This window comes from Gorilla gorilla, chromosome 4 (assembly GCF_029281585.2).
Source record: "Gorilla gorilla gorilla isolate KB3781 chromosome 4, NHGRI_mGorGor1-v2.1_pri, whole genome shotgun sequence".
Lineage (NCBI taxonomy): Eukaryota > Metazoa > Chordata > Mammalia > Primates > Hominidae > Gorilla > Gorilla gorilla.
The window spans coordinates 171,379,474-171,399,784 of NC_073228.2; the positions used below are offsets into that span (position 1 = coordinate 171,379,474).

A 20,311-nucleotide genomic window follows, 5' to 3' on the forward strand; every position below is an offset into this window, starting at 1 on the left:
TATTTTAGTGCATATCTCTTCCTAGCAGCTTCCAGAGCTTTTCAGATATTCAGCATCAGAAATTGCACTGTTTTATCCTGGATTTTACAAATAGCAACCAGATTATTGTAAAACAGAACTATCTGATAAGTAAGGTTGTGAATTGCTTTTGTGATTGTCATGGGTAAGAGCATTGAAGAAACTCGCAAACAGTGCAGCACACTGGTTCCTGTAAAAATAAAACCTGTAGCAGTGAATGCGTTTTTCTGATGAATACGTTCAAGGCTGTGATCATTGTGCAGCTTCTGGTTGGATGCTTTCAAACGTTCCATATTGAGAAACATCAGTAACAAGAACCAAATAGTCCACCAAAGCCTGTATTCAACTCAATGGAGAGGAACGTAAATTCTTACTTAGAGTTTCATTGAGGCCAACTCTATTCGGTCCACCATGGGAAGCAGAGATTTAAGGTTCTCTTTTGATTTGCTTTCCATTTTTACTTTATGATAAGGTGGCTCCGCTACTTTGGTTTTCACTTAAGGGGTTGTTCCAATTACTATGCAAAACAGAAATGGAAAACAGACAAGACAGACTTCTGTTCAGCAGACAAAAACCAAAATGCCAGAACATGTTAATTAATGTGAGCAGTTTTATAAGCAAAATAATTTGTTTTAATTGGCTAAATAAGATCTGATATAATTATAATAGCCAATAAACTAATTTCAGAAAACTATTTATATCACAAACCTTTAATCACATTATATACTCATTGCAAGTTTGGAAACGGATATAAAAATCGACCCAAATTATCTCATCTTTACAAATAAGAAAGATACATTAAGGGCTTTTTTGAAACTTCAAAGGTTATGCTCTTTTCTTATTTTGGAGAATTTCTTTTTCTTTTTGGAAAAAATATATAGGTAATTTCAGGAGCATGAATCTTTAGTGAATCAAGAAGGAAGCATTATGAGGGTGAAAAATCTTTCTTAAGAAAACTTATTTTGTCCAAGGTAAAAGGCTTATTAAGATGAGGTTTCTTCCACAATGTTCTTTCATATCATATTCACCCTAAGGAAAAACAAACCTTGTAGAAGAGAGAGATTGTATAATTGGGTTTGAAATGACCTCCTAGAAGAGACCCTATAGAATTGAGAACTCTCTCTCTGAGGATTAGCTGCCCATGGGTCAACACAAACTGACTTCCAACTAATGTATAAACGATTTGGGGAAAACGATATGCTTCCAGAGGGCAGTTGTTCATTCTTCCTACCACAAGAATCTCAATTTGTTGGGATGAGCTAATTTTGACACCAACTTGAACACTGGTTGATGCGCAGCATGTGCACACACACAAAAATACATAACAAAATAAATAAATAAATGGCCTTTCATACAACCCCAGGGGTAAAAACGCTACAAATAAATTATGCACTTTTACATTATACTAGCTGTATTTTAACAACAGTTTTTAAAAGGCCAGGGACTGTATTATAAGCTCTTTCACATAATTTCTGAATGACAGAATTGCATGCCCATCAGAATTGCATACCCACCAAATCAATATGTCTTTTTTAATAAGTGCATTCTAGGTACAAGGTAGTACTCAAAGGAATAGCAATATATATTATACAAAAAAGAAATACTTCGCTCATGTAACCTTCAGTATACTTAAAATCTATGTGATGAAGTAAGATATAAATCAAATAAAAAAGACCTAGTAATATTAGAAGAATAACAGTTCACCAATGGTATGAGATATCCAAAGGCAGGAGAAGATTAATGGGAAAATTATATGTATTAAAATGTTCTCGGCAATGGGTGCTTAGACATGGGAGAAAAGAGCATTTACTGTGAGCTAATATAATGTAAAAAAAAAATTTTTAGTTGGAGAAGTATCTTTTTTTGAACAAAGGATAGCATACATTTAACAAATCATTCCATGCAAAAGGAAAACATAGGGAGATAGCAGGGTACAAAATGTGTTTGGAGGTGTATAGACCAGATTTTAAAACACTGCTAGAAATAGATGAATGTAGGCAAAATTGAATGGCTCATTCATGTGTCAGACCCATATATACTGAACGCTCACCATGTGTTAGGCACTGGTCTAGCTACTAGGAATATAGCAGTGAACAACAACAACAACAATAAAAACACGCTGACTTCATGAAGTTTATGCAAATATTTCAGGACAGTAAGTGTGTGACACCATTGATTATCCTAATATGGGGAGCACAGGCAGTTCCTTATCTTAGTTCTATTGCTCTTCATTTGTGCACAGACAGGCAGAGACCATGGTGTGTGTGTGTGTGTGTGTGTGTGTGTGTGTGTATATATATAAATATACATTTCAAATAAAAGCATTTATTCAACTTGTTGAAAATTCAACAATATTGTTCATCACCATGTACACAGAAAAACATCATATAGGTTGATGGAATTTTTTATGTTGTTCCAGATTGTTTTAGTATTATATAGACTTAGCCAGAGAGAAAATAAAAGAGAACATAATTAATGCATTTACTTAAAAAGAAAGAATTAAAGGTGATTAAACGCTGTGGGTATTTGTGTGGTTAGTTCTGTCTTTCTGTGCAACCTTAAAAGGATGACTATCAGCTAATAACTTTTCCTTTTCCATGCATGGAATGGGTGGCCTGAGGGGTCCATCTTCAAGCAGAATGTAAATGCCAAGTATGAGGACCGAAATCAATGAGTATCACCTTCCTACAGCCTTTTTTTTTTTTTGCAGAGAACTGCATTTGTTTCTACCTGTGCAGCCATAGCTACATCATTCATATGTAATGTTTGTCTTTTATATTATTTTGTATAATTTTGATGATTTTCGTGGAAAACGTGATGAAAACATTTCCCCAAAAAAAGTGTTGCTGAATTTAAATGTGTTTAAAAACGTAATCCCCATGAGCATAGATGATCAAACACTCAACAAATATTTACCGAATAAGCAAGCTACTTTGTTTACAGATTGTGGGAGGTACTAAAGATGCAAAGTGTTTAAAATGTGAATATTGTTCTCATTTAATTTAAATATATATGGAAGAACGGGGCACAAACCAGAAAAGCCAAGTAATAATAAACCAATGTGGCATAAGCTAAGTCTGAATGCCTGACATGGATAAAAATAACTAGAAGGTAGGAAGACAAGGGTTAATATCCTGGCTTTGCCATTTGCTCCTTGTGTGACGTCGGGTAAGTTAATTTTGCTAAATCTCTGTTTTGTTGTCTGTAAAATGGTTCCAGTAACAGCCATTTGGTGAGTTGTTGCAAGGTTAGAAATTAGAGGCAATGATAAGTCCCTGTCATTTAAGAAGCATTCCCATTACTATGAACTATTTCATTATTGTGTAGGTGTTAGCTATATACTAGCTATTATGGTAATAGCTTTACATGGATTAGCTATTAAGTTCTCACAATATTTTACAGATGGGGAGAGCAGGGTTTAGAGAGTAAAAGAATTTGACCCGTGTTCCACAATTAGGAAACAAATTTCAGGGTGGGAATTTGGACTTAGGACTAACCCCAAAGCCCAGCTCCTAATTATGATACATCCCAGAGCACTGTGATAGCTATGGGAATTAACAGTTTCATCAATGTAAACCAAGAAAGTCAAGGATATCCTTGTGGAGGACATGTAACCTGTCCTGGTCTCTGATAAAAGATTGGAGTTAAATATGTTGATATGAAAGAGAAAAGGCCGTTCTAAAGAGAACGAATAATGTACTTGAGGCTCTGAAAGGGATGCATATGCATCAGGCTGGGCATACAGTAAGCTCTTGTGCAGTAGGGATAGAACCAGTGTTTACATGGATAGGTTGGTGTCAAACCACAGAGGCGACTGAAGTTAAGGCAAACAAATCTGCACTTGATTCTCTAAGGAACTGTGAACCTTAGATGATTTGCAAGCCGATACATAAGATAATGAAATAAAACAGACTTTCAATTGACCAATCAATAACTATTGGGAATGGATGTCATTCAGAGTGGCATTTTAAGAAGGTGATTCTGGCTTGAGAAGGATGAATTGGAGAAGAAAAAAAAAACCTCTTAAAACGGCTGTTTTCAATAGCCGTGTCACGACAGTTGGGAGAAGTGTCACAACGAACAAGGCACTAATAGAAAAGTATTAGTTTGCCAAACATTAGCTAGTTTATACATTAGGGCAGAGTCAAGGTCATACGTAGAATAATGTCATTCTCCTTTCATTCAGATTCCAAGTGCATTCTTGAGAAGGGGAAAGGCGGTGTTACGATCTCTGGTGCAGTCCTTGCCAGAACCCTAGGAATGCCCCCTGGAATGGGTGCTGCATTTCACCGCCCTTCATATGTTTCAGCACAAATAAAACAGCCTAAAGAAGGGCTGCATTGAAGAATTATTGCAACTGTCCAGGCAAAAGTACACAAATCAAGAAATGTCAGAGGTCTGAAAACAGTAACTTTAAGAGATACGGGGTTGGTATTTAAGTTATTGGTAATTGAATGATTGTGGTGGGGAAAGAACTGAGCCCTGAATGGCTTGAAGGATTTTACATTTTACACTGGTGAGGAGATTTGGAGAAAGGGCTTGCTTCGAGGGTGAGTTCATGAGTTGAGTGGTAGAACTTATTGAGTTTTAAGCATATTATCCAAGTGGAAAAACCTAGAGGGGAGTTTGAAGAACTGTAGCTTGTAAAGAAGGTCAGAGTGGAAAGAAGTCTTTATGAGTCATCCATTTTGAGGTGATGAAATATTGTCCATGTTATCCATTTTTGAAATTTTAAAAAGCTATTGAGTGGGTTTCCTAACAATAGAAGTTCACATTTACTGATGCACTTGCTATGTGCTGGGAGCAGGACCTACCACGGCACAGGCATCGTTTATTCTTAATGACAACCCATGAAGCAGGTAGCCTTACACTCATCTTAAGATGAGGACACAGTGAGACAAAATAACTCAGTCAAGGTCACACAGCAGTAGGTAGTGGAGCTGGGATTCAATCTTAGGCAGGGTAACCTGGTTCCAAAAACGGAACACTTAACTACCGTATCATACGCTGTCATATAAGCATATGAATGTAAAGCTCTCCCACAGACAAATAAGTCACATAAAAGTTACATTCCAGTAAGAAATATTAATATGACTTGGTCACCCCAGTATAATCACCTAGTCCCCCACCCTACTCAAGGTATCTTAAATCACACATATGCACTCCACTACAAATGATATCCACTCAGGGAACCCACCTTCTCACTAAGGAAGCGGTAAAAATAAACAACAGCACTGATAGACATTTGTAGCTTTAAAAAAATCTCTCCTTTTGTCTGCTTTGGAGATTTCTTTTTATCTTTCATTGACAATGTTTTGCAGATCCTGTTCAATAAACCTCGGGCCCCTTCCCCTGTTTTTATTGTGCTGAAATAGTTGCGTGCTGAAATAGTTGCATCCTTGTAACTGGGTCTTTATTTTTATTGGCAGAAAATTCTCAGTCCACTTATTCCCTTGTATAAAGTAAATTTTAACTATAGAACCTGTATCAATAATGTCATTTAAAGGAGGCTGCTTCCAATACACTCTGCAAAATGTCCGCAGAGATTTCCGGACTTCCCAGTCACCACTTCCCTCCCTGCTAGCCAGGCCTTGCAGCTCCCTTTTCCCTTCTACATCTGAGCACTCTCTGTTCTCTGGCCAGCTGCCTTCTGTTCAGCCCCTGTGTGTTCTCCATTCTCTGCTCTGCCTTAATGATAAGTAGAGTTTCATCCTAAGCACATTAGGGTGGAGGTGGGGATTACTTCTTTATTTGGGTCCAAGGGAAAAACATACCCTCCTATTGGCAAACCATGAAGAGTATGACACTTCGAGTTTAACAAGATTAAGCAATCCCTCTTTGGGCACAGCAATGTGGCCAGTGTGGGGGAAGAGAGTGTTATTCTTCTTGGACCATTTCTCATTCTATATCTGGTGGCTTACATAGGAATTCCAAATTGCAAGATGCCTAGGGTCCGGGGATATGTTGTTGGGACATAAGATAGTTGAAATGGTTGTGTACTTGGGTTTTTCTATTTTTTATGTTTCTAAAATGATAATTGTTATAAGTAGGGCACATAGAATTTACTTTCGGATATTGGAATTGCTTAATTTCGAAGAGATGGCCAGTCAAAAGCTTGGGCATCTCCTCTTCCTGTTCACTTACTACTGTTTTAGCTCTGCTTACCATGAAAGGTAAGTAGTCATTTTCACCAATAACTTATACCAAATAGTTGACCTTGGAACCAGCAATTTACATTCTTATAAAAGAGGTCACTTAGGGAATTTAACTGTGTAATCCTAGCCCCCATGTGGTAGGAGATGAGTAGAAATGGAACAAAGCTGGTGACACACCATTTGAAACAATTTGAATTGGGAAATCATTTCTTTTCGACTTCGTGTTAAAAATGGAACCTTCTTTAAAATGGTACAGGAAGGGAGAAGGATGCAGTAAAAGTCTGTAGCAATAGTGACTCAAAAACTCTGTTCCAGGACTCACGAAAGCAATCCTGTTGTCACATTTGGAGGGAAACCAGAAATAATTTAGGTTTTTCACTTTCCTAATAGCTTCTTTTCCAATACCTTTTCTTCAGACACCATGGCCTCCCTTTTATTTTGCCTTTATTAATGAAAACTAATGAAGAGAAACACCGTTTAAACTTGAACTAGGAAACACAGGTTTTGTAGTGCTAATATTTTGGTGTGGGCTCTTTTTTTTTTTCTTTAAGACAATTATCAAGACGAAGCATTTGTTTCTTCTTTTGTTTACCCATGGCAGTTTGTCAGCAGTTATGATAAGTAGAGTTCCATCTGCCAGTAAAACTACATTGCAAATTGCCGTAGAAATTAGCAGCTTTCATTTTTGCCTACATAAATAAATATGCGAAATAAATTGCACATAAATGCATCCTAAAAAATCACAGGTATACCACACAGTTAAATGCCAATCAGACAAACCCAGAGACACACTGCGATTATCTCAGTTTTCAAACCTGGGAGATACACGAATGTGTTTCTAAATGAGAGAGGCAGTGTATCATGCTCGCTGAGATAAAAACAGAAGCTGCCAGACACTGCACTGTGGCTTTATTCTGAGAATCCTTTGCCTGAAACCCGCTCTATCTTTTCTTGATGTTCTCTGTCTCTCTCTCTCTCTCTCCCCCTCTCCCCCTCTCTCTCTCTCTGCTTCTCTCCCTCTCTCCTCGCTGTCTTTCCCTCGCTCATTGTTCTCTCTCTCCTCCTGCCTTTGATGCACATACGTTGTCACAATTCATTGACTCTCCTCTCTTCTCTGTTCTTACACTCAAGCCTAGCGGTGCTTTCGCCAGGCAGCAGCAGCCTCTCCTGCGAGTTTTAGGCATGTATGCAGCTCAGTTTGATCGAGCGTTCCTTTTCTGCCTTTTCACTCTTACAAAAGATTAAAAGGTGGCGTCACATTGCTCCCCTGTTCCTTCCCGCAGGAGGGACTTAAAAGGGACAACAAAAACTAATCACTTTCAATAAGCATTTTCTTGCTGGAAAAAAAAAAAGAAAAGAAAAGAAAAAAAAGAAAGAAAAAAAAAAGGCGGGGGGTGGACTTAGCAGTGTAATTTGAGACCGGTGGTAAGGATTGGAGCGAGCTAGAGATGCTGCACGCTGCTAACAAGGGAAGGAAGCCTTCAGCTGAGGCAGGTAAGCGCCGATCGGAGGGTTTGACCGAGTGGCTTAGTTAAATCTCTGTTTTCACCGTTTTGTAATTGAGAAAGGCATCCGCAGCAGAAGCCGATTTTTCAGTCGGCTTCCTTTTGTTTAACATAGAAAGTACCTGTATTAATTTTGATGAATTAGAGCATGCAGCAAATTCAATTGAAAATAGATTTGTATAGTAAATGCATTTATACTGAATGATTTCTCCTCCGTTTTATTTAAGGAGAGAGATGAGAAAGATGATTTTGATCAGAATAGCACTTTGCATTGCGTTAAATTCTAAACAGCTAACGGAAAGAAAAATAATCCAATTGATACTGCTTTTGAACTCCGGGACTTAAACCCTAGGAGACAGCTGGCATTTGAAATTTTTCTTCTAACTGAACTTCTGATGTGTTATAATAATTTTTCACTGGAGGTTTTAGCAAGGGTAGAGTTTATTTAAGTCGAGCTACTGGGGTTTGTTTGGCTTGGATCTTGTGGGTGAAGCGCTTCTTATATCTCCTTAACCTGTGTCAGGTTGATGGTTCATAAATAGAGATTAAGTGTTGTCCCAAATGAAATATGAAGTTAAAACATCAGGTTAGGGCATGTTGTAGAAAGGGATCTGGTAAATAATTAGGAGAACTGAATTATGACAGTTTGAAATGGGAGTTAACTCTGGAGGTGCTGTTTGATAAACCTTTCTGGATTCTAAGCGGCTCAATAATGGAGGGGCTGATTACCAGTCTCGAGTCGGAACTTTGCATCAGGATCCTAAATGTGGAATACATATGGATTTTCATTGTACGTAGCTTTTAGAAATATGTCCCTTTTGTGTGCTATGAATGAGAGTTGTGGATTAGATTTGATGGCATGTCTCCTTTAAAGAGCTTTGGGGTGAAGCTTAAAAGGCTCATATCTATTTTAACATTGAAGAAACACAAAATGCATGATCTCCCAGCACTTGATTTTTGTTGCTACTTCTGTTGTTTTAAAGTTTTGATTATGTGTTTTTAACCTCAGTCTTTGTTGATTCTGTGTTCATTGCTTCTGCTGCTAAAATGTATTGCTGACATGAATAAACTGAGATTTGAGAAAAAAAAAAAAAAAAGAAAAACCCAAACCCACCTCTGATTAGCCAAGTTTCTAATTAAGGATAACAGAAATCCAGATTATATCTAAGATTTTACCTAAAAGATAGCATAGAATGTTTAAAATTCATTTTTAAATGTTTTTATGAGAAAATCTGAATATTAAAAGTACAAAATTCAGTTAAAAGAATCCTCCTCTGCAATGATATATACAAGGGTGACTTCAGTACCTGTACTAGGTTTGGTCCTAGAAAGAACTGCACTACTATGGCATTGTTGATTTCAGCGGCCACGGAAGGGAGGATATTTTATGTATTTGTCTGGAGATAAGATTTTTTCTTCCCAAGTTTCCAAACCGGACTTGCTCCTCAATATCATACCCTGGCATGTCTCGCGTTTGCCAGACCATCTGATGGCATCTTGTGGGTGCAGCCTATGAATCCAATTTTATGAGGACATCAGAAACTGCTGAGTAGTGGGGAGTAGAGACCAAATGGACTGTGGGTCTGATCATACTTCATCATCCAGAGATAATCTCCGGTGGAAGTTCCCTGGGAAGCACCTGATACAGGTTGGGGAGACTTAATTTTTCCTCATGGTTGAAAGAATAGGGAAAGATGCAGACAAGAGAAAAAGACACTGCTGTCGAATGTTTGAAGCAATCGTGCTGGTGGTAGCATAGTGAGTTTTTAAAATCGCATCACATGTAATTTTTTTTCAGCTTAAGAAACTTTGCAGAATCTTGAAGTAGCTTTTCTCAAATTCAGTCTCGTTTTTTTTCTACATTGTTTTTTCCTGCGTGAAATTTTTCTCTGACTCCAGCTATACCTAACTATTGAAAGCTGTTATTCTGCTGCTGATAATGATGATTATTTCTCAAATAAGTGGCAAGTGTTGAAAGGATGGGCCAAGAGAAATATGTTGTCTGTATCATATATGCTTTGCTTTTATTTATGAAAATGACTTCTTCCAGGTGAGGCAATGATAAATTTGAAGTTGCGACTTGGCTCTTTGCCTCACCAAACAACTGTCCTTTTCTTAGAGAACAAAATAGAACTAAAGTAAGCAGAAATAATTTCACTGTAAACTGGATTGTAGTTCAGCATGTACTTTTTAGGCAGATGGTAATCAAAGCTATCCTTACTCAAACGATTTGATTCATATAAATAGCATTTTTCTGAATTTTCCAGTAGATGTTGCTGGAGAGCAAAGAAAAGAGCATTTTTTTTTTTTACAGGATAAAAAGAAATGCTGTAGACTTATAAAAGCCAAGGAAAAAGATTCTTCTCCCCAAACTCTGCTGATAGCATTTTGCATAATTTGCTAATTAATGAATTATATTGAATCATTACCGTTTATGATGTTCTATAGAAAGCTATTAAAACTTGAGTTCGATTTTAAAATTATGAGATTGTTCTCTTTAGTCCCTATATATAATGTCTGTTTGCTGTTTTCCGTTTTTAAAAAATCAACTTAACTGCACATTACTATTCAGAACATTTCATCCCTGAATGCTAAAACCCTTTAACATGCAAATATGATGTCAGAGGAAGAACTGAAATAGAATACCCTGAGAAGAGTAATGATCAAACGCATTATAAAAATATGCACCAGTTGCCAACATGTAATGAAATATTAAGAAATTAAAAGCATGCAACCTCTAAAGTAATAGAATTTCATTGCTCTGAGACTGTTTTCCCACTGAATATTAAGTGCTTAATAGATCTACCCGTAAAAAACAATCGAAAACCTACATGATTTGTCACTGAAGTTCTTTCATTATATGATTTTGAAAAATTAGCCCAATAGGATTTTCCTCAGAATAGGAAATGTAATTAACATTGGATATTAAGTGTCAGATTTCCAAAGCAAAAGCTATAAGGCTTGATGGAGAAAATAGGAACGCAGAGAGCAAACATAAGCACTAGAAACTGAGGGGACCCACGCTGGAACTACTCTGCTTGTAATCACTGTGATAAAATGACAAAGACGTCCCAGAGGAGCCCAGGAATCTCGTACCCAGACACGAACTGATGCAATTTCAGGACCAATGACCTCTATCTATGGGAGTATTTATTTTTGGAAACGATCAATTAACTGATTTCAATAGTGAAAGGGAAGTGTATATGTTTTTTCCAATGAGAGGGGGACGTAGGGTATTACAAAAGCACTTGCAGACAGGACAAGGGTGTAACCTATGTTGGAGAGCTTTCGGTTTTCTTACCTTAAGCAGACCTAGTTCTTTGCTGGTGGATTCTTCTTTGGCATTGAATCACCTCTTTGTCAGTTTTCCTTCCTGAGGTGTGAAATGCTCCATAGGATGTTTTGATTTAACACCTATTTATTTCTCTTTTCTGGGAGGAAAAAGCTTATATTTAGAAGGCATAAGTGTCAGCTACTTCTATTTTGTAATTAATGCTCTAAGTCCACTGGGCTAAGGATGTTCCCGATTTTATTTTTATTTGATTCAAATACATTTTTTTTTTTGTACTTGACCCATAGTGGTTTTTTTCTTCTTCTGTCTTTAAATAAGGAAAGCTACACAACTTAGTGGGAGATTCTACCTTCTAGTAAAGTTTGTTTGTTGTTTGCCTCTTGTTCTCTTTTTTTAATAGTAGCTATCGAGCGCTGACTATATTCAAAGTACGATGAGCTTAGTGTGCCAAATTGCACCCCTAACAACAACAAAAGATGCCTCTCCACTCACTGAGAATCTGACGAAGATGCAAAATATGAGCCAAACAGCCTACTGGACTAAAAGTGCCAGGTCTTAACTCCCTCCCTTAGGAGAGCAGGGGAGAAAAGGTCGCTGCAGGTTGAGAGGACCCTGAGGAGCCTGTCTTTGAATTAGGGGTGAAATGTGAAAACACAAAATAACCCCGATCAGCAAAATCAGCGTGGGCACAGGGGGCACATGCCAAAAGGGAACAACCGATGCTAGTATGATGGAGGGTCTTGAACGGCAAGCCAAGGTATTTGATAGCCACTGGAGAGGGGTGATCTGGTAGCTTTAGGGGAGCTGAGGCTTTGGATGTGGACAGGGAAGTACTGGAATATGGGGTCCCACCATACAACACACCCTTCCCAGGAAATTCTGAAACATCTGTCTACAGGGCATCTATTCTTCCATTAAATTGCAGCCTTATGGAGGTATTGCTACCAGTAGCCTATATCTTCCCTTTGTAGCAATGCTGTTGAGAACTCCTAGTCCAGAGGCTGGAAGCCTGTGAATAATCTGTTGCAGTAGCCTAGACTTCAGCAGTAAGGTTGAGAAACGCTGGGGAACAGAGACTGGCTACGAGAAACACCTTCGTATTATAATTATTGCAATTTCTTGTTTGTATTGCAGATGTCATACCCTCATTAGACAGGGATTTTGTGTATATGCATTGGTTTTCATGTTTTCATAAGAAAAACCTTCACCATTCGTTGGAGATCAGACCCGTGGTTTAGAAGGTGTGATGTTCTCTCCATGCTATTTCAGTGTAATCAATTAGTGTTATGTTCATCTCTGGTTTCTTGACATTGATTAGGATGGATTTTTATGATCTTTAAGGGTTTTCATCTCTCTAAAAACATATATACTTTATTTATTAGAATTAATTGCCTCTCTGAATTGCCTGTGTTGTCAGTTACTTTCCATAAACCTTGACTAACTTACCTTGAACTCTTTGACGTCTAGTGTATTTGACTGACAAGCTCAGCTGTGGAGACTACTCTAACTATATAATGGAAGTTTATATGTGAACATATAAGCTGTTTTCTTTTCAACAGAGTTCACGATGAGAAGGAGCAAAAATAATTATTAGTACAATTAAGTAAGTAGAGTGTCGTGCTTTTCCTCTGTAACACGGATTTTACCAGCCTATTCAGGTGGACACGGTCACCAATATCACCTCAAAACGAAACTGTAGATGAGTGACTTTCCTTGTCCTCCAACCACTTTAATTTAATTTGTTCCATTTACTTTTCCAAGCTTTCCATCTTCCCACCATTTTAATACTATCAGAGATGGGGTGCTGCCCATGACATTCACACTTGACATTATCAAACACAAAAGGCATCACTCATACACTTGACTGCATTACAATGGAAGGAAAAAAATAGATCCCAAAGGCTTAGAAATTATTGTCTCGTACCTTGAATGTAGCTGGATTTTCTTTTCTGTTTCCTCCAGCCTGCCTCATTTGACTGTTTTGCCACTGTGTGTTTGCAGAGGGTTCTAAAAGCCCTGCAAAAATCAGCGCTCACAAATCCATAACATACACATTTTTATATTCACTGGAGATATGTGTCTTAGTATAATAGAAATTTACAATCATATCATTATTGTCTGTTATTTGTTAGGCACCAACCACATTTTGATGCAGTTCCAAAGTTGCAGCTTGCACCAGAGCTACCTTCTCATCATTGACTTCAGTTCTTCTGACAGTTCGACAGTCGTAGCCAAGCCTTGTCCTGACTCACAGATCTGTGGTCACTGCAGTTCCTTTACTATTGCTGGGCAAGCCAGAGATTTACTGAAATCCACAGTAGCTCTAATTTTTGTGTGTGTGAGTGTGGAGAATTCTTAAAGTTAGTATAAATTTCTCTGTACCTCCCTTTTCTTCCTATTCCGAGCCTGCTGGTCAAAGACAGTTTACCTCTCTGCCCCCATATATAAGACAACACTTGTGACGTGAATAAATAGCATTAGATTGTGATGAGTTTCTTCAGTCATATTACATCATGCATCACGATCGCGTGTGCTGTAAAGCTCTGTAAAACAGCCAGCTACATGATATCCTGCAGGTTTAATATACTTCTGCAGCCTTGTACTTGGGAAGGATTTCTGTAATTGAAGACAATCTAGTAAGGAGAACTTTTTAAGCCATCGGAGGCCAAAATACAAGTTTTTGAGAAATGTGCCTTTATAGGCTTGAAACTGAATGGATTACAAATTTCTCTTAACTGGACAGAATCATAATTGCCTATAGAGTACGGTCCTGATTATCCAGGGTTTGAATTTCCAGCATGGGGATTATCCAGATTTCTTCCTTGACTCCCCTGTCTTTTTCCTAACTACCTGACGTGAATCATTTCTCTAATCATTGGCACCTCTGCTAATGCTATGCAAGGGCAAATTTGAGCAGGAAAATCCGAACTAGCGAATTATCATTCAGAAGAGGGAATTATGTAGAAAAATCTGGTTTTTGTAACTATTCACTAAAGTCGACTGGATAAATTTAAATTTGGGGGGACATCTTTCTATTTACAAATGATGGTTTACTGTAGCTGCATATATGCTGTTGAGAACAGCATATGTGGGTTTCCTACCCAAACCCCAGTTAGTTATTCTCCGCCATTCTCATTTTAGTCATTAACTGGGTGCCAATCAGTCCTTGATAAGTTATTTATTTTTAGGATTTGACCCACACACTGAAAGCCTCTTAGATACCACAAGGAGGCTGAAATGGTGAAAGAATAGGAAGTGGAGCTGGCCTTGCCAGAAACGCTGTTACTGCAGAATAAGACAGGAGTCACCAGACCACCTTCCAAGTCTGCAGAACAGGGAGCAGATTTCTGTCTACTGAATATTACTACAGAATCAAAACTTGAGGCTGGGCTCAGTGGCTCATGCCTATAATCCCAGCACTTCGGGAGGCCGAGGTGGGTGGATTGCTTGAGGCCAGGAATTGAGACCAGCCTGGCCAACATGGTAAAATCTCATCTCTACAACAAATACAAAAATTAGCCGGGCGTGGTGGCGCAAGCTTGTAATACCAGGTACTCAGGAGGCTGAGGCACCAGAATTGCTTGAATCCAGGAGGCGGACGTTGTAGTGAGCGGAGATCGTGCCGCTGCACTCCAGCCTGGGAAACAGAGCGAAACCCTGTCTCAAAAAATAAAAAAAAACAGGAACCAAAAAAGAAAACCTTGATTTCCTCTCATATTCATGTACATCAGTTGTGGCTTGGACACTTTCATAATCCTGTGGTTATATCTGGCACTTTGTACCAATGTCTCATCAAATAGTGTACTCTTTTGTCATCTCTATTTGACAAACATACTTATTAATAATCGGTGGCAGTTTGAGGTGCTTAATACAAATTCACAAGCTGTTTCTCTTTCTAAATGTATAACATAATATAAGCAATAAAACATATGCTATATAATAAAATTGACAAAACATGCTAAAAGGCAAAAAGTGGTATTGTCTCAGTGGTACTTTAAAAAATATCCTTTTATCACTAGATTAAAACTGAGTCTGTTAGAAAGAAACATACTTGAAGTTGTTAAATGTTCAGGTGCAGTCGATGATGTAGTATAATGAACAATAGTTTTCAACCCATATTTTAAATGAGAATTTAAGCAGTAATATAGTACATAAACTGAAAATGTAAAACAACTGTTAGAAAAATCATTGACAAATCTAGTCACATGTTCTGTATGTAGAGGATTCCTCTTAGTATTCGTATTTGTGTTACATTTATATACATACATGTATGTACACACATGTATTATAGAGAATATATGTATGTGCAGATATCTTTATCTATATCTATTTCCAGAGAGAGAGAGACAGAGAGAATAAAGGGGTGAATTCCTAATAAGATACAGTATGAGTACATTCCCAATAAAATATTGTGCTTTTTCCAGCTGACATTGTTAATTTCTCACAATCTGACGCACAGTGTTCTAGGTACCAAGGATGCCAAAATGAAAAAGACACAATTCTTAAGGAGTTTATGATCTAATCTGAAATTAGATATTATTTTCATGTTGAATTTTCAGTTGTAGATATATTTAGTAATCAAAAACATTGAGAGAGAGAAAAAAAAATCAAGCGTTACAAAGCCATTGGAGCCCACACTAGGTATCTCTACATTTTACATGTCTTGCCTCATCAGGAGGAGAGTTGGAAAATAAATATAGGCAGGTATGATTTGGGGGAAGAAGATTCTCATATAATATAATCTTGTCCCAACTAAACATAAATCTGGCTTTAAGGAAAAACCAGGCTAGGGTTTCTGAATCTCTGTTACCACTTACTGTTGATGCAGGCCACAGACCAAAGATAGGATTAGTTTGTCTGATATTCACTCTTCTCTGAGTTCTATACAGCATTCAATCAAGCAAAGAATGTGAGGGAAAGTGTTGTCAACCTGCTTAGTATTAAACATGCACAAATAATGTTTTGTTTGAAAAGATATGTAATTGAGCATATGTTTTTAAATGAAATAGGCTTATGTGACAAAAATCATTTTATTCTTGATCTATATGGCATTTATGATGTATATGTTTTATGTGTTTATAATCACATAGCCTATGTGATTTATATACACACACATATAGTCTCTAGAGGTCAGTAGAATATAAGAAATGGGCAAAAATTCATGTCTAGATGAGACCCAGAGATCCTGGAGACCATTTTTCAAATGGTGAAATGATGATAGTCGACTAATGACATTAGGAACTGAAATCATTAATCAGTGTTAACAAAAAAGTCATGTCATTCTTGTTCCTGAAATGAATCTAATCTATTTGTTTTAAGCAAATTTCAGATAAATGAACATTTACATGGCAAGAACCTTTACAGAAACCAAGCTGTAATTACTTTATTATAGTTTATTATAACAGGCTGTGATTCTCCAGAAGCTTTTTTGAGGATTTTTTTTTAAATGTTACCAGAACAAAAAGGTAATTTGTTTTTAAACACTTGACTATTACATCCAAAACACTATTTCTCTTTTAGCTGCCAATTCAGTCCCCTTGACTCTTAGAAATGAATCATTTCATGATTTATACGTTGTAATTTTATTTGTTCTTATGAACTAAGTGTCCCTGATGTTGGAAAATATATTAGAAAATTGTGATTTATTTTGTATATTAAGCTAAAATTGTTGACAGTCCATCACTTGCTGCACAGTTGAGCATGTTTGCCAAGTTTTTCTCTGGAACATTCATGCACAAAAAGTGTAGGAAATGACATAATGTAGCCATGAACTATTTGATAGTGGAGTTGTCCATGACTCTTACACACCATTTTATGCAAGAAAAAACAGCACAGCAGGGATTCAGATTTCGTTCGAATTCGGGGATAAATGATTATCTTTTAAGTGGAGATCGCATGCCTTGGCTTAGAACTTAATATGCCTTGCACACATTAATATCGCTCACACTTGGAACTAATCTATCAATAAGCTATTCCCATATTTGTTTACTTACACTAGCGTGGATTGCATTCTTAGTTCAGTTTCCTCCAGGATAAATCCTAAACCACGTATTGCAGCAGAAGTGCCTAAAGGTGAATAGTCAGAAATAAAACAATAGGAGGTGATAGGGGCCTATGGAGCTGTGAAAAGGCATTATGAGTATATGTACACACACACACACACACACACACACCCCCCAAACCTACCTTAAAACAAAACAAAACAAAAAACCTACTAAACATTTTTAGAGAATAACCATATGGAGAATTTAGAAGAACTTTAGGTTTATAGTACCACAAGATTCCCAGTAGATATTCCATAAATATTAATGGAGCACTTACAACGCATAATCTAGCAATTATTAAATCAAGAAGATATGCTGTGTTTCCTGTCCTCAAGGGGTTCACAGTGTTAACTGGATGCTCCCCATACAGCATCTCCCCTGCCTCTGAGCCTCTACCTCTGCTCTCCCAATCTTCTACATTTTCCATTCCATCTCTCCAGGATTCCTTCCAGTCTTTCCTGCTTTCCTAACTGTGGCTTTGCAGATGCTCATCTTTTTTGTCTGCTTTAACACTCCAGTTTGTCCCTGGCTAAATACTATTCATCTTTAGGCCGAACATTAAATGTCACCTCCTCCAAGAGGTTTTTCTCGACTACCCCTCCTTAAGTTTAAATTAGGAGCTCCTACTCTGTGATGCTGTAACAATGCACTTACCTTATTCTAACAGTATCCTCACTATATATAACTGCTGGTTTAATTGTTCATGGTCCACCTGTTACTGGCGGAGGGTCCTGACTACAAGTCATCCATGTTCTTGGCGTTTTAAACAAATAATTGGATAAAATGCACAAACAAAGCAATGAAAGAATGAAGCAATGAAAGCATAGATTTATTGAGACAAAAGTGCACTCCATAGAGTGGGAGCAGGCTCAAGCAAGTGGCTCAAGAGCACTGGTTACAGAATTTTCTGGGATCTAAATACTCTCTAGAGGTTTCCCATTGGTTACTTGGTTACATCCTACGTAAATGAAGACTTGGCCAACAACCAGTCTGATTGGTTGGAGGAGGTGACCAGTCAGAGGCTGAAGTGAAGTTACAAAGTTATACTCTCTGCAAATGAAGACTTGGCCCATGACCAGTCTGATTGGTTGGGGGAGGTAACCAATCAGAGGCATTTTCCATTTTTCATCTGTGAGGCATGGAAAGGGGAGTTGCAAAGGGAGAAGCCGGCTGAGGCTGATCCTTTTGTTATCTGGGCATGAAGAGGTGGGGTTTTCCTTTTCATTCAGTTCTAGGAAGTCAGCATCAATCAGCCTTAGATTCCCTACCCCTCCAGACCCTATTCTCCCGCCTCACACCTAAGTTTCTTTCTTTTTTTTTTTTTTTTTCAGATGGAGTCTCGCTCTGTTGCCCAGGCTGGAGTGCAGTGGCACAATCTCGGCTCACTGCAAGCTCTGCCTCCTGGGTTCACGCCATTCTCCTGCTTCAGCCTCCCAAGTAGCTGGGACTACAGGCGCCCGCCACCACGCCCGGCTAATTTTTGTATTTTTAGTAGATTTGGGGCTACACCTAAGCTTTTAAACTCAGTGAGGACAGGAGCCATGTGTTTCTAGCTTATCTGCTGCTGTATCACTGATGCTTAGAAAAATATCTGGCAGCATAATGTTAATTTCATCAATAACTCTTGAATGAATGTGCAAATATATAAATACTCACAATGTATGGATTAAAAGAAGATATCCACCTCCAAAAGACCACAAATCATTAACCTCTGTGTTTGTTCCCAAGTCTTAGTCTAGGGCAGATTCAAAGTGTCCTAGGGCATCATCCTTCTTCTCCCTCTATTTTCCACCCTGAAGTAGATCCGGATCCTTAATCCCCAGAATAGAATCGTTATTTTAGTTGGAGGAAGATGTACACTCTTTAGATGTTTTCTTCTTAGTCTCTGATCATGTAATTTATGATGAAAAGTACACTTGTTTGGAGGGTAGTCTAAAAGTGGTGACTACCTCTCTCCACTCTAGTGATGATTACAAGATTTTGAACCTTGGATATCAGAACTGTTTAAATAGACCATGGACTCTGAGCGTTGCGATCATGAATACAGATTGTCTGTTGAATATCAGGCACTTTGCTAGGAACTGGAGAGTCAGAAATGATGATGTGGAATAAATATATATTGATTTATTTTTAATTAGGTCTATGGGCCCATGTCACTTTATGTGAGGATATTGTACTCCCAAATTTCTCTGCTTCTTTTCCACACCTCTGGTGAAATTCTAAGAACTTATCAATCAAAATATTTTCCTAAAAACATTGTATTTCTATGTTACACAAAGACATAAACAACCTTAGAGTCATGCTAGAATTTATTTATATAATAATAGAATAAAAATGTTAATCAAATAATAAAATTTTTATTTTAATTATAGTCAGCCCTTTGTATCTTTGAGTTCTACCTTTATGGATTCAACCAACCATAGATTGACAATACTGAAAATAAGAATAATAAAAAAGCAGGCCAGGCACGGTGGCTCACCCTGTAATTCCAGCATTTTGGGAGGCCAAGGTGGGTGGATCACTTGAGTTTAGGGGTTTGAGACCAGCCTGGGCAACATGGCGAAACCGCATCTCTACAAAAAAATAAAGAAATAAGCTGGGCATGATGACACACACCTGTAGTCCCAGTACTCGGGAGGCTGAGGTCACAGGATTGCTTGAGCCCAGAAGGTCAAGGTTGCAGTGAGCACCACTACACTCCAGCCTGGGTGACAGAGCGAGACTGTCTCAAACAAAACAAAACAAAAAAATACAAAGTAAGAGTACGATAACAAAAATAATACAAATAAAAAAACAAGGTGATATAACAACTATTTACATAGCATTTACATTATATTAGGTATTACAAGTAATCTAGAGATGATTTAAAGTATATGGGAGGAAGTATGTAGGTTATACGCAAATACTGCACCAGTTTATTTGAGGGACTTGAGCATCTGTGGATTTTGGCATCTATGGGGGTCCTGGAACCAAGCCCCGCAGATACGGAGGGACTACTGTAGTAATAAACATGAAAGGCTGGTCAGTTAACTGTTCCTCTGACAATATGCATGTTAAATGATTTCAATGTATAACTGTAATTTCTCTTTTAATTTGGGACATATCCTCCTTCCTTTAATCTTTGGTTCCCTGAGGATGGTAGCAGACTGTTCATTTCTGTCTCACTCTCCCTTTCCTTCTCCAGGGTGTCCTGTTGAATCCACTCCTATGTCTTATGTGCAAACTCGTAATACCCAGGATAGTTTATTATATTTATTCTTGAATAAGAAAATATTTTAGGGAAAGAGGTAATTTAAA

General features: G+C 37.7%; 1 protein-coding gene across 12 annotated transcripts in view; it reads left to right on the forward strand.

The window, feature by feature from the left end:
- The window catches only part of TENM2 (teneurin transmembrane protein 2), a 1,282,302-nt gene that overhangs the window by 585,812 nt on the left and 676,179 nt on the right, over positions 1-20,311 (forward strand). For 2 of the 12 annotated variants that reach the window (XM_055387579.2, XM_055387584.2), the window contains exon 1: positions 7,108-7,667. The exons of 6 other annotated variants lie outside the window; for them this stretch is intronic. In XM_055387579.2, the coding sequence (XP_055243554.1) occupies positions 7,622-7,667 (46 nt within the window). In that variant the 5' untranslated portion in view covers positions 7,108-7,621. Of the gene's footprint in view, positions 1-7,107; positions 7,668-20,311 lie in introns of those variants that run through there. 4 more of the 12 variants (XM_055387581.2, XM_063706942.1, XM_055387580.2 and 1 more) reach the window with 3 other exon arrangements.